The sequence below is a fragment of the Cetorhinus maximus genome, chromosome 20, assembly GCF_964194155.1.
Source record: "Cetorhinus maximus chromosome 20, sCetMax3.hap1.1, whole genome shotgun sequence".
Taxonomy (NCBI): domain Eukaryota; kingdom Metazoa; phylum Chordata; class Chondrichthyes; order Lamniformes; family Cetorhinidae; genus Cetorhinus; species Cetorhinus maximus.
This window is the reverse complement of record NC_135898.1, coordinates 88,275,322-88,288,847: the sequence shown is the minus strand read 5'-3', so window position 1 is coordinate 88,288,847 and position 13,526 is coordinate 88,275,322. Positions and strand designations below refer to the sequence as shown.

Genomic DNA, 13,526 nt, shown 5'->3' with positions numbered 1-13,526 from the left:
CTCTAAAAGCTCTAGATTGTGATAAAGGACAAACATTGGTGCCCTTCAAGGGAAGGGAATCCACAGCTGATTCCAGTCCACCCGCCGACTGGCTCAGTTGCAAAAACAGTTGCTATTTCGAGGAGGAAACACACTGTCACCTTCAGAGGGCAACTGGTATTTGGCAAGAAATGTGGGCTTGCATTGCCCACACCCATATTTATGAACTGAAATGCATTTATTATTGGTGTAAGAACATCACTTGCCTGTTGAGAAGGTGGTGGCGAACCACCTTATGGAATACAACTGAATGGCTTGCTGGGCCAGTTCGAGAGCTGTTAAGAGTCAACTACATTGCTGTGGATCTGGAGGCACCAGGTAAGTGCATCAGATTCCCTTCCCTAAAGGGCATTAATGAACCAGGTGGGTTCTCGCACAACAATCCAGTATTTTCATGGTCCACCCTTACTGATACTAACTTTCCAATTCCTGGTATATTTAATTTAAATTCCCCAGCTGCCAAGGTGGGATTTGAACTCAGGTCTTCAGAGCTTGCCTCTGGGTTATCAGTGATATAGCCACTATGCTACCACACCCCCCGAGGAGGGTTTTGATTAAAGCTAAGCAGATGTAAGCACTTCCAGTGGCTTTATGGCTGTGCACAACACTGCTTGTGTGCTAGAGGCAGGAAGGTCCCAGACTCCATTGCCCGTCTGTGCTGAGTTGGCATATTTCAGTGGCTTTAGTCAGACTTGACAGGGTAGATATTGGGAGGACTTGTGGGACTAGGGGACACAGTTTAAGAATAAGAGGTCTATCGTTTAAGATGGAGATTAGGCAAATTTTTTTTTTCTCTCATTAGTTTGTGAAATTCTCTTCCCCAGAGAGCAGTGAAGGCTGGGTCATTGAATTTATTCAAGGGTGAGTTAGATTTTTGATAGACGAGGGAGTCAAGGGTTATGGGGGGGAGCAGAGGGGAAAATGGAGTTGAGGCACAACCAGATCAGCCATGATTTTATTGAATGGTGAAACAGGCTTGAAGGGCTGAATGGCCTACTCCTGCTCCTAAGCCTTGAGTTCCTATGTTCCTATGGCTTAGCAACACGGGTGCTAATATTGCCTTGGTGGCCTTACATTCAGGGATAATTAAATGGGACTCCCAATACTGGTTGCTATTTTTGTTAGGTAAGAGTATTAAGGGTTACAGAATACAAGGCAGGTAGATGGAGTTAAGATACAATTTAGCCATAATCTAATTGGATGGTGGCACAGGTGGCCTCCTCCTGTTGCCCTGTTGTTTATTCCTACCTGGTGACCTCTGTTGGAAAGTGTGTCTTGAACACTAAACCACTGTCATGCTATTGTTTCATATTCTATGCTTCTGTCTGTGAGATTCTAGAATTGGCATAAATGGTAAAAAAAAAGGAGTAAGTGATGATGTGTGAAAACAATATCTGTGGTTTGATTTCGATGTGACAGCGCAATTTGATTACAAACCCTGCCTTTTGATTGAGTTAAGTGCTCAGCTTATGTTTTTTTTCTCTCAAATGTTCTCACAATCGAGTCAGAAATAAAATCATTAGAGTAAAAAATGGCCATTCACGGATTTCCCTCGTCTCACCATCCATTGATCCTCTAGAGTGAACACTCAGCACCCTGACCACACCGAGTGCCGTTAATATCTTTATAACCCTCAATCCCCTTTCACAATAGCTGAAAACAGCATTTATAAAAATAATGTCAGTGTTTGGTAAATCAACTCTCTTCATATGTCCACAATCCTGGCAGAATGTTGCCCCAATATCTAGACTTGCTTCAGGCTTGTCAATTTCTGTTCTTTTCCATTCATCCTATACTTACTATCTAAGTTAAATAGCTCATTTACTTCAACATAAAGCTATCAGATTGTGCTAAAAGTCCAACTGGTTCACTAAGGCCCTTTAGCAAAGGAAACCTACTGTCTTGAGTTGACCCTATGTTGGACTCCACTCCCACACTAACATGGCTGACTCTTACCTTCCCCTGGAGTGGTCTAACAAACTACATGGTTGTATCAAACCGCCCAGAAGTTCAAGAAGGCCCATCATTGCCACCAGCCACCACACCCCAAGAATTAATGTTGAAAGTCCCTCATTAATACCTTGTAAAGGCCTGAATCAAGCCTCTCCTTGTTTCTCAGTTGAAGGTAAAGTTAGTAGTTTGAGCTTGTGTAAGCAGATCACCAAATATATTGCACTTCGGTGAAGGTTGCGCTGAATTCTGTACATAATAATTAGCCATTTGCTAATTATTGTCCGAATAAGTCATTTATTGGTTCAGCACCTCAGCACCAGTATTCAACAAAGTAGTCTTTTAAAGGGGCACTTCATGACAGGAAAAAACATGCTTGCCAAACTTGATTTTTGTTTGGAGGCCAGAGCTAGAATAGCTACACCACTTTGATGACAATATCAGGGAACAGTGACATGTTTTCAGTGTGACTCAAATACCTGAGGGAGAAAAATTACAGGGATCTGGGGACAGTGAGGGGGTGTGGGACTTATTGGATTGTGCTTCAGATGAGCTAGCACAGATCTGATAGGCTGAATGGTCTCCTTCTGTGCTGTGTTGTCCTATTCCATTCATTTTTATGTTGTATAAGCAAGTGAGAAAAGAAAAAAGAAAATCCACCCACCATCACCCCCCTTACAATAAAAATGACAACTGAAACCATGCCCGCTAATCGCCTCTGGCTCTCAGTTTGAACAATCACGTCACAACCAGAGCCCGCCCGACAGGGACTGTTTTGAACAAGTGCTACAGTGGACCTTAATGTGGCTGCTGCTCACCAGGGTCATCCACAAGCCTGCTCCTACAGTGCGTATACTGTGTATACGGTGAATGAAACATTGTCATATCTGACCCAGTGTTGCACTGTTGTATGAGAAGCAATTTCTCATATTCTGCAGCATAAACATTGGCAAAGACCATAGAACCATAGAAAAGTTAAAGCGCAGAAAGAGGCCATTCAGCCCATCATGTCTGTGCCAGCCAAAAGAAGAGGAAAAAAGAAACCAGCCGCTCATTTCTAGTCCTACTTTCCAGCCCCTGGTCCCGTAGCCTTGCAGGTTACAGCACTTCAGGTTCAGATCCAGGTACCTTTTAAATGAGTTGAGTGTTTCAGCCTCAATCACCAACTTGGGCAGTGAATTCCAGGCACCCACCACCCTCTGCATGAAAACATTTTTCCTCAGGTCCCCTCTAATCCTTCTACCAATCACCTTAAATCTCTGCCCCCTGGTAATTGACCCCTCAGCTAGGGGAAACCAGTCTTTCCTTTCCACCCTATCTAGGCCCCTCATAATATTGTACAACTCAATTAGGTCACCCCTCAGCCTCCTCTGTTCTAAGGAAAACAACCCCAGCCTATCCAACCTTTCCTCATAGCTGCAATTTTCCAGCCCTGGCAACATCCTTGTAAATCTTCTCTGTTCTCTCTCCACAGCAATTATGTTCTTCCTGTAATGTGGTGACCAGAACTGTACACAAAATTCCAGCTGTGGCCTAACCAGCGTTTTATACAGTTCCATCATTACATCCCTGCTTTTGTATTCAATACATTGTCCAACAAAGGAAAGCATTCCATATGCTTTCTTTACCACCTTATCCACCTGTCCTGCTACCTTCAGGGACCTGTGGACATGCACTCCAAGTTCTCTCACTTCCTCAACCCCCCTCTCTCAATATTCTTCTGTTTATTGAGTATTCCCTTGCTTTGGTTGCCCTCCCCAAATGCATTACCTCACACTTTCCTGGGTTGAATTCCATTTGCCACTTCTCTGCTCACTCAACCAAACCATTGATATCATTCTGGAGGCAACAACTATCCTCTTCACTATCAACCACACGGCCAATTTTTGTGTTGTCTGCAAATTTCCCAATTATGCCTCCCACATTTAAGTCGAAATCATTAATACGTACAACAAACAGTAAGAGTCCCAAACAATGAGCCCTGTGGAACACCACTGGAAACCGCTTCCCATTCACAATAACATCCATTGACCATTACCCTTTGTTTCCTGTCACTGAGTCCATTTTGGATCCAACTCACCACCTTCCCCTGTATCCCATGGGATCTCACTTTCCTGACCAGTCTGCCATGTTGGACCTTGTCAAATACCTTACTGAAATCCATGTACACAACATCCACTGCACTACCCTCATCAATCCTCCTTGTTACTTCCTCAAAAAATGTTATTGTTAGGAAGACACAATCTCCCCCTAAAACCACGCTGACTGTCCCTGATCAACCCCTGTCTTTCTAAGTGACAGTTTATCCTGTCTCTCAGAATTGATTCCAATAGTTTGCCCATCACCAAAGTCAGACTGACCAGCTAATTATTTTCTGGCCTATCTCTCACACTCTTTTTAAATATTGATACAACGTTCACAGACCTCCAATCCTCTGGTACCTTGCCTGTATATAATGCGGATTGGAAAATGATCCTCAGAGCATCCACTATTTCTGCCTTGGCTCCCTTTAACAGCCTGGGATACAATCCATCCGGCCCTGGTGATTTATCCACCTTCAAGGATGCCAGTCCCTCCAGTACTTCCTCTCTCACTGTACTTATTGTATCTAATATTTCACACTCCTCCTCTTAACTAGAATATCTGCATCATCCCTCTCCTTCGTGAAGACAGAGATGAAGTACTCATTGAGAACCCTGCCCACATCTTCAGCATCAACTCAAGTTATCATGTACATCTCTGATAGGACCTACCCTTTCCTTAGTTATTCTCTTCCTCTTAATGTACTGGGTAAAACATCTTTGGGTTTTCTTTCATTTAACCTGCAATATTTTTTTGGATCCTCTCTTTGCTTTCCTAATTTCCTTTTTTACTTCACCCCTGTACTTTCTACACTCCTCTAGGCTTTCTACTGTATTAAACTTTTTGTGACTGTCATAAGCTTTCTTTTTCTGCTTTATCTTGGCCTGTATGCTTCTGGATAACCAGCGGGCTGTAGATTTGGCAGTACCACCCTTTTTCTTTGTGGGGACATGTCTACACTGTGCCCGTAGGATCTTGCTTTTGAATACCTCCCTCTGAATTGACACTGTTTTCCTTTCTAGCAGTCGTATCCAGTCCCCTTTCACCAGTTCACCTCTCAGCTTTGTAAAATTTGTCTTCCCCCCATTTAGAACAATTCTGTTCTATCTTTGTCCAGGTTGGGCCAAATGGCTGTACATTTTGTGTAGGTCACAAAGTAATTGGATTTAAGCAAAAATAAAAGCAAAAAACTGCGGATGCTGGAAATCCAAAACAAAAACAAAAATACCTGGAAAAACTCAGTAGGTCTGGCAGCGTCTGCGGAGAGGAACTCAGTTAACGTTTCGAGTCCGAATGACCCTTCAACAGAACTAAGTAAAAATAGAAGAGAGGTGAAATATAAGCTGGTTTAAGGGGGGAGGTGGGACAAGAAGAGCTGGATAGAAAGTGGGTTTTAGTAAACACCTTGTCAAACACCAGGAGAGAAATGGAAAGCAATGTAGGTGAACAAGGCAAAAGAGAGATACGAAAATCATGACGGAGAGTAGAACACAACTTCTTCAAGGTAGGCATTCCTTGAAGAGAAGTGGCAGTCAACTAAACAATAAGATAAAAGCAAAAAACTGCGGATGCTGGAAATCCAAAACAAAAGTAATTGGATTTATTTTTTTAGGTGGGGAAGAATTCTCGTTTGGATTCTTTACGAAATCGGATTACTATATTTCTTACTGTTCTTTTACTGCCTTTCATCCCGAACAGTGGCGTAGTGTTTTTATGATATCAGTGCAATCAATACCAACACACAACAATCACTGGTCAGAGCGTTCCAACCCTACCCACGGGATACTTACAGAAATCCTGCTGCATACGTATCGGAGAGGTTGGTCGTTCCTCCAGCCCACGCTGGCCCTACCCCTCCAAGCCACACCTTTTTCCCTGGTGCGTGTGAGTTCACAACCTGTTAGAGGGAAATACTGGAGATCATTTTTGATGTAATCAAAGAAAATAAAAGGTATAGAATCGAAATGTGGGTATATGTGGTATCGAACAATGGAGTTCAATTGGCTGCATTCTGCAGCAGGAGAGTTGGGCATCTTCTATCCCTCCGTTATTGAACAGGTTACATAACCGGCTAACAACCTCCCGAGACATCCATTGCAAATTATTTCTCAACAAACGTGTAGCAATATCAACGATATTAACACTTTAGTTAGAATACTGTAATGCTTCAGTGCTGGGGCGTGTACAGGAAGACAAAGTGCACTTAATGCCCCGATAGCTCATCAATAACATACTTAACGTACACACTTCCTTGTCAGTGTCACCCTTACTTTCTGGGATGAGAGGGTTGCCCTATGAGGGGTGAATCAAGTAGCATGGTCTTACATTCTCTGGAGTTTTGAAGAATGAGGGGGTCATCACATTGAAATGTATAAACAAGCTGCCTGGTTTAAATTTCAAACAATGGTTGGCAGTTAACTGTCAATCACCATCGCTGGTGCATTCTCCATGGCAATGCCTCTCTCAATCAGAGTCCACTTGCCAACCAATTAGCACTCTCTTCACATGCAGTATAAATTGTTGCTTTCCCCTTATATTGGTATTCTTGCGAATGTCCTGATGAGTGCAAGACGGAAAGCTTTGACATGTCTCTTTTTATCAGCAATACTCAAGTTCTGTACCACCCAATGACAAAATGGATAAAATTCTTTGATGGCTTGGCAGGGTCGATGCTGAGAGGTTGGTTCTGCTAGCTGGAGGGTCGAGAACTCACAGTCATAGTCTGAGCAGTATGGAGATTTAGGATTGAGATGAGAAGAAATTTCTTCAATCAGAGTGTTGTGAAAATGTGGAACTCCCTACCCCAGTGGGGCATGAATGCTCCATCGTTGAGTATATTCAGGACTGAGATCGATAGACTTTCAGATGCTGAGGGGATCCAGGGATATGGGGAATGGGAAGGCAAGTGGAACTGAGGTCGATCAGCCATGGTTTTATTGAATGGAAGAGCAAGCCTGAGGGGAGATATGGCCTACCCCTTACCCTATTATTTGTGGTTTTATGATAGTGTTCCCCACTGCCTTTTGTAAACGCGCTGCTATCTTAATGCAAATCAGTGAACTCTCTGGCTCACCATGAGCAACAGCAGGGGAGGTCTGCCAGCACAGTAAATGATGAGTCTGGTGAAGGAGTTTGAAGGCTCTCATTCAATCTTAATGTTCTAAACAACTTTGGCCTTGCACTTTAGAGTGTACATGGGAATCACTCAATTAGATCGCTGTCATATCCTCACTCCATCATTCTGCTTTGTCCGTAGACATTCACTCAATACACGGACTTTTATCTAGTAAAAGTTGGGAGATTTGAAAGACCCTTGTCACGTTGTGTTCTATCCTAAAGGGTCCTGCAATGTCTTTGCTGTTCGGTGGTTCCACTGTCATTCAGTCTAACCCTCAGTTCTTCCAGGTGATATGCTTTCTAAAAAAGGAACACTCAAGTGTAAGTTAGAAATGCAGTTGATTTATTTTACAAAGTTTACCAAGCTTCAGGAGGGGTGACTTTATATAGCACCCAGTCTTTGAATTCACAGTTCATGTTCTATTTTACATCTTCTGACTCAGATTGAGAAATCACCCTATGGAAAGTCTCCTTTAGTTTACATATGCTTCCTGTATCTATGTTTTATTGCATCATTGTAATGGTGTGCACATGGATCATTGTATTGGATAATGAGCACTCCATAGCCTGGATTTTCCAGTCAGCAGTAAATGGACAGCACTCACCATTCATTAAGCTTACAGATGCCCACAGACTTTTGAAGGTGTTTTTCTTAGTCTTCCTACAATTATTTAGGGTTTTAGTGAAAGTACCTGGGGTACTATGCATACTGCGCTGGAGGCAGTACAGCAATAGTTCACTAGATTGGTTCCAGGGTTGAGAGAGTTCTGCTATAACGAGAGGCTGAGTAAGTTGGGCCTGTATTCTCTGGAGTTTAGAAGAATGAGAGGTGATCTCATTGGAGCATTCAAGATTCTGAAGGGACTTGACAGGGCAGACACTGAAGGTTGTTTCCCTTGGCTGTGGAATCTAGAACACGGGGGGCACATTCCTAGGATAAGGGGCCGGCCATTTAGGACTGAGATGAGGAGGAATTTCTTCACTCGGGGGAGTTGGAATTCTCTACCCCACAGGGTTGTGGATGCTGCATCGTTGAATATGTTTAAGGCTGAGGTGGTTTCTGGTCTCTCAGGGAATCAAGGGATACGGGGACCGGACAGGAAAGCGGAGCTCAGGCAGATCGGCCGTGATTGAGCTGGATGGTGGAGGAAGCTCAAGGAACTGTAAAGATATGCTCCTGCTCCTTTTTCCTTATCTTCCCATGCTCTTAACAGGATGATGAGATGTCCATTTCAGCGTACAGCACAGCGCAGCGCTCGCTGTGGGGAGCTGGGACCTGTGTGAACGGGACAAACAACAGTGTATCTCTTCAACTAAACAGGAGGAATCCTTACTGAGACAGGCAGAGTCTAAACCAGGAAATGTAAGGTAGAGTATTTTACTCAATGTAAAACTATGCATACCCTGTTCATGAACGCATTGCGTTGTAAATACAGTGCTGCAACAAAACTGGGGGACAAAGAAGGGGACATTTGGCGTATTGCACTTCCTGCTTTCAGCAGACCATTTGGAATTTGGTTGCGGATTCTCCATATCCCCGGAAAACCCCAAATAAATATGTTCCAGAAAGGGAGCTGCATTGTTGTGCTGAAGTGTTAAGGCAACCAAGTGAAAAGATGCAGTTTGTCAACCTCACACCATCTAACTCCTCCAGGCTGCATTCCACACGTTGACATCGCTGCATTTTGAGCAGGATGAGAGTCAAAGTATCGGAGACTCTTTCCACCAGCTCAACTTATTCTTATCCCTCTGACTTTTAATCCCATCATAAGCAGATGGCTATCCACTGCTGGTGTATTCCACGTCTTTGCTATTCTGTAAAGTAGGACAGTTCATCCAAACGTTGTGCTGCTTAAAGCTTTACAGTTTTGTACCGGTGTCCTTTAGTCCAGCAATAATGAAGTCAAAGCAAAACTGCTTGCCTCTACATTCACCATGACTGTTAGCACGTAGAAAAACTTGGATTGAGTCACCTCTCAATCTTTTTCCAGTAAGAACGTGTTCTTGTAACTTGCATTTTGGATCATTAATCTTTTCTGCACTTCCTGGTCTGTGGAGGTATGTGTAAGTGTGCATGCCTGTGTGTGGCAGTCTGTGTGTATATGAGGGTGGCTGTGCGAGCATGGGTTTGACAAGGCACTCGAGTCCCCCACCCACCCCCCCTGGCTAAAATGTTGGCGAGGAGTCTGACCAGGTTTGGCTGATTGGTTGTCAATAGACTGGAGGTAGTACTTCCCCCTCTCAGGGACAGGAAGTCCCGCCTCACAGAGATGCTGCCAATCAAAGGCCAGCAGCGCTCCATACTGGCAACGCACCCCCGGGTGTGGTGGCCACTGTCAGTACTGCACTCTGACAATCACGAGGTGAGCTGCGCTGGATCTGGGATTGCAGGTGAGTCTGGGGTCTCGCCAAGCCCCGGTTTGGGCCTGTGTATGTGGGTGGGTCTGTGTGTGGGTCTGTGTATGTGTGTGAGTCTGTGTATGCAGGTGTGTCTGTGTATGTGTGTGGGTCTGTGTATGCGGGTGAGTCTGTGTATGCGGGTGAGTCTGTGTATGCGGTTGGGTCTGTGTATGCAGCTGAGTCTGTGTATGTGGGTGAGTCTGTGTATGCGGTTGGGTCTGTGTATGCAGCTGAGTCTGTGTATGTGGGTGAGTCTGTGTATGCGGATGGGTCTGTGTATGCGGATGGGTCTGTGTATGCGGGTGGGTCTGTGTATGTGTGTGGGTCTGTGTATAGGTGTGGGTCTGTGTATGTGGCTGGGTCTGTGTATGCGGGTGAGTCTGTGTATGCGGTTGGGTCTGTGTATGTGTGTGGGTCTGTGTGTGTGTGTGTGTGGGCCTGTGTATGTGTGTGCGTCTGTGTATGCTGGAGGGTCTGTGTATGCGGTTGAGTTTGTGTATGCGGGTGAGTCTGTGTATGCGGGTGGGTCTGTGTATGCGGGTGGGCCTGTGTATGCGGGTGAGTCTGTGTATGCGGGTGAGTCTGTGTATGCGGGTGGGTCTGTGTATGCGGGTGAGTCTGTGTATGCGGGTGGGTCTGTGTATGCGGGTGAGTCTGTGTATGCGGGTGAGTCTGTGTATGCGGGTGGGCCTGTGTATGCGGGTGAGTCTGTGTATGCGGGTGGGCCTGTGTATGTGTGTGGGCCTGTGTATGTGTGTGGGCCTGTGTATGCGGGTGGGTCTGTGTATGCGGGTGGGCCTGTGTATGCGGGTGGGTCTGTGTATGCGGGTGAGTCTGTGTATGCGGGTGGGCCTGTGTATGTGTGTGGGCCTGTGTATGTGTGTGGGTCTGTGTATGCAGGTGGGTCTGTGTATGCGGGTGGGTCTGTGTATGCACAGAGAATATTGGAAATCCAGAACTCGCTCCCCATCAAAAGACTGTGGATGCTGAAATAGTTGGAGTTTTCAATCCTCAGTTCAATAGCTGAGGGTGAATCACAAGCAGGGAGTAAATCAGCGGAGTTATAAATCAGCCGTGATCTGCTTGGATGGTGGAACAGACTAGAGGGGCTGAATGGCCTACTCCTGGTCCTGTAGTTCATCAATTCCTTGATCTTTCCATTCTCTGATCTCCCAGGGACTCGCACTAACTCTACGTGCCGACAGGGATGGTCTCATTGCAGTTTTCCTACGCAGAGTCCTGGCCCCAGCCAATCAGGTGAGCACCATTGATGAGGCAGCCACTTTGGAGCCAGTCAGACGCGTCGCTTGGCTCCAGAATATTTTCCATGATATGGTGGCCCAGGGATTGGGCAGGGAATAGCGCGCCTTCTGCCAAGTCTTCGACAATCGGCTGCCTGGAGGAGCGCAGAAAGGAGCTCACAAACCACTTTAATGGGACCAAAGTACCTTGCTCCATATCATTCGTGTAAACAGCAGGAGGGGGCCAGGATCGACGCCTGGGAGCTGCAGCCAACAAAGTGCACAGTGCATTCACAAACACTCGCCAAGTCTGTTCCACCATCTGGGCAGATCATGGCTGATTTATAACTCCGCTGATTTACTCCCTGCTTGTGATTCACCCTCAGCTATTGAACTGAGGATTGAAAACTCCAACTGTTTCAGCATCCACAGTCTTTTGATGGGGAGCGAGTTCTGGATTTCCACTATTCTCTGTGCATACACAGACCCACCCGCATACACAGACCCACCTGCATACACAGACCCACACACATACACAGACCCACCCGCATACACAGACCCACCTGCATACACAGACCCACACACAGATCCACCCACAGACCCACCCACACACAGACCCACCTACACACAGACCCACCCAAACACAGACCCACACACATACACAGGCCCACCCGCATACACAGACTCACCCGGATACACAGACCCACCCGCATACACAGACCCACCCGCATACACAGACCCACACACAGACTCACCCGCATACACAGACCCACCCGCATACACAGACCCACCCGCATACACAGACCCACACACAGACCCACCCGCATACACAGACTCACCCACATACACAGACCCACCCACATACGCAGACCCACACACATACGCAGACCCACACACATACGCAGGCCCACACACATACGCAGGCCCACACACATATGCAGACCCACACACAGACCCACCCACACACAGACCCACCCACATACACAGGCCCAAACGCATATACACAGACCCACCCACACACAGACCCACCCACACACAGACCCACCTACACACAGACCCACCTACACACAGACCCACCCACGCACAGACCCACCCACACACAGACCTACACACAGACCCACCCACATACACAGACCCTCCTACACACAGACCCACCCACACACAGACCCACACACAGACAGACCCACATACACAGACCCACCCACACACAGAGCTACCCACACACACAGACACATACACATACACATACACAGACCCACCCACATACACAGACCCACCCACACACAGACCCACCCACACACAGACCCACCCACACACAGACCCACCTACACACAGACATATACACATACACAGACCCACCCACAGACCCACCCACACACAGACTCACTCACACACACAGACCCACCACACACACAGACCCACACACAGACCCACCCACACACAGACCCACCCACACACAGACCCACCCACACACACAAACCCATGTCCTGAATGCTTTGACTCTTCCAATCTGTTGGCCAGGGAATGTGTGTTGGTTGTGTATTTGACAGCGAGAGGCATCACAGCTGAGCCCGGTGCTGTCTATATGAGCATGCTGTCAGTGAGGATCACTGGAAAGCAATTAAAGTCTGACCAATCCGCCTTCTCTTCAGACCCTGCATCGGGCTAAGTTCCTCTGTCATCACACGAGGGAAGACACCATTTTGAGCAGAGCAACTGAAGACCCGGTCGGTTTTCCCTTTATCCCCCACCAAACCTCACCCATCCCGGAATTCACCCCTAGGATTTTGAAAGTGTTGGGGACCCCTCCTCTCCTCCCTCAGTCTCTCCCTCCCGTCTGAATTTCAGAGATTCTGAGAACCCAACCTCAGCATCAGCAAACCACAGTCTCCTGATTTAGCTCATCCTCTCTCTCCTTGCTTGGGAGGTGAACTATTTAGGTTTCTCAACAGAAACAAAGCTCCCGTCTCCCACCGCCCACAGAGAGATCTATCGTTTTGCTTCCTTTTGTTTAGTAGCCCAGGTTAGAAAAAAAAAACAAATTGAGACACCAGCGGCTCAATGACTGGGAACTGAGACACCAGTTGTTTTGCTTTGACCCTGGGAGTTGAGCGCGAAGTCACTTGAGCCACTGGGCAGCCTGTAAACGCTGTTCAGCTTTAAACATCTGACCACCTTGAGCCGGCCGCACACCAGCTTGTTTTGACTGTTTCTCTTAACGCTACATTCTTAGCTACAGCAGGAGACTTCTGTTACATTAGATGCCCTGTAGAGACTACTGAAGAACAAGAGGCTCCTTTTTCAAAAAAAAAAATTCTATCAAAGCCATTCCACTAAATTCTTAGGCACTTGTAAAGCTGTTTTTAAAACACCCTAATCTCTATAAAAACTTGGCATGCACCAATGAGGAAAGACTCGCATTTATATAACTCTCTGGGACACAGGCTATGCGGCTGGCTTCAAACAGGACTACCTTACCCGATACCATCAGGGCCTCACTGCTCCTGTTTTACTCCAGCGCTCTCTTCCACTCACTGGGCCTTCCTCCATCTTGCCTCCCTCTTTTGAAATTAAGACTCACTGCCTCGATCCCTGTTTGTTCCTTTCCAGCACTGAGCTGTGCAACTCCTCACCTCTCTACTTTCGCTTTCAAAATCTAAGCTTGGTATCATCTAAGCACTGCCTTTGGCTTGACCA

General features: G+C 46.4%; 1 protein-coding gene across 2 annotated transcripts in view; it reads right to left on the bottom strand.

The window, feature by feature from the left end:
• hpse2 (heparanase 2) overlaps nt 1–13,526 on the bottom strand; it is a 342,759-nt gene that overhangs the window by 80,583 nt on the left and 248,650 nt on the right. For both annotated transcript variants that reach the window (XM_078565124.1, XM_078565125.1), the window contains exon 8: nt 5,862–5,968. In XM_078565124.1, the coding sequence (XP_078421250.1) occupies nt 5,862–5,968 (107 nt within the window). The remainder of the gene's footprint in view (nt 1–5,861; nt 5,969–13,526) is intronic.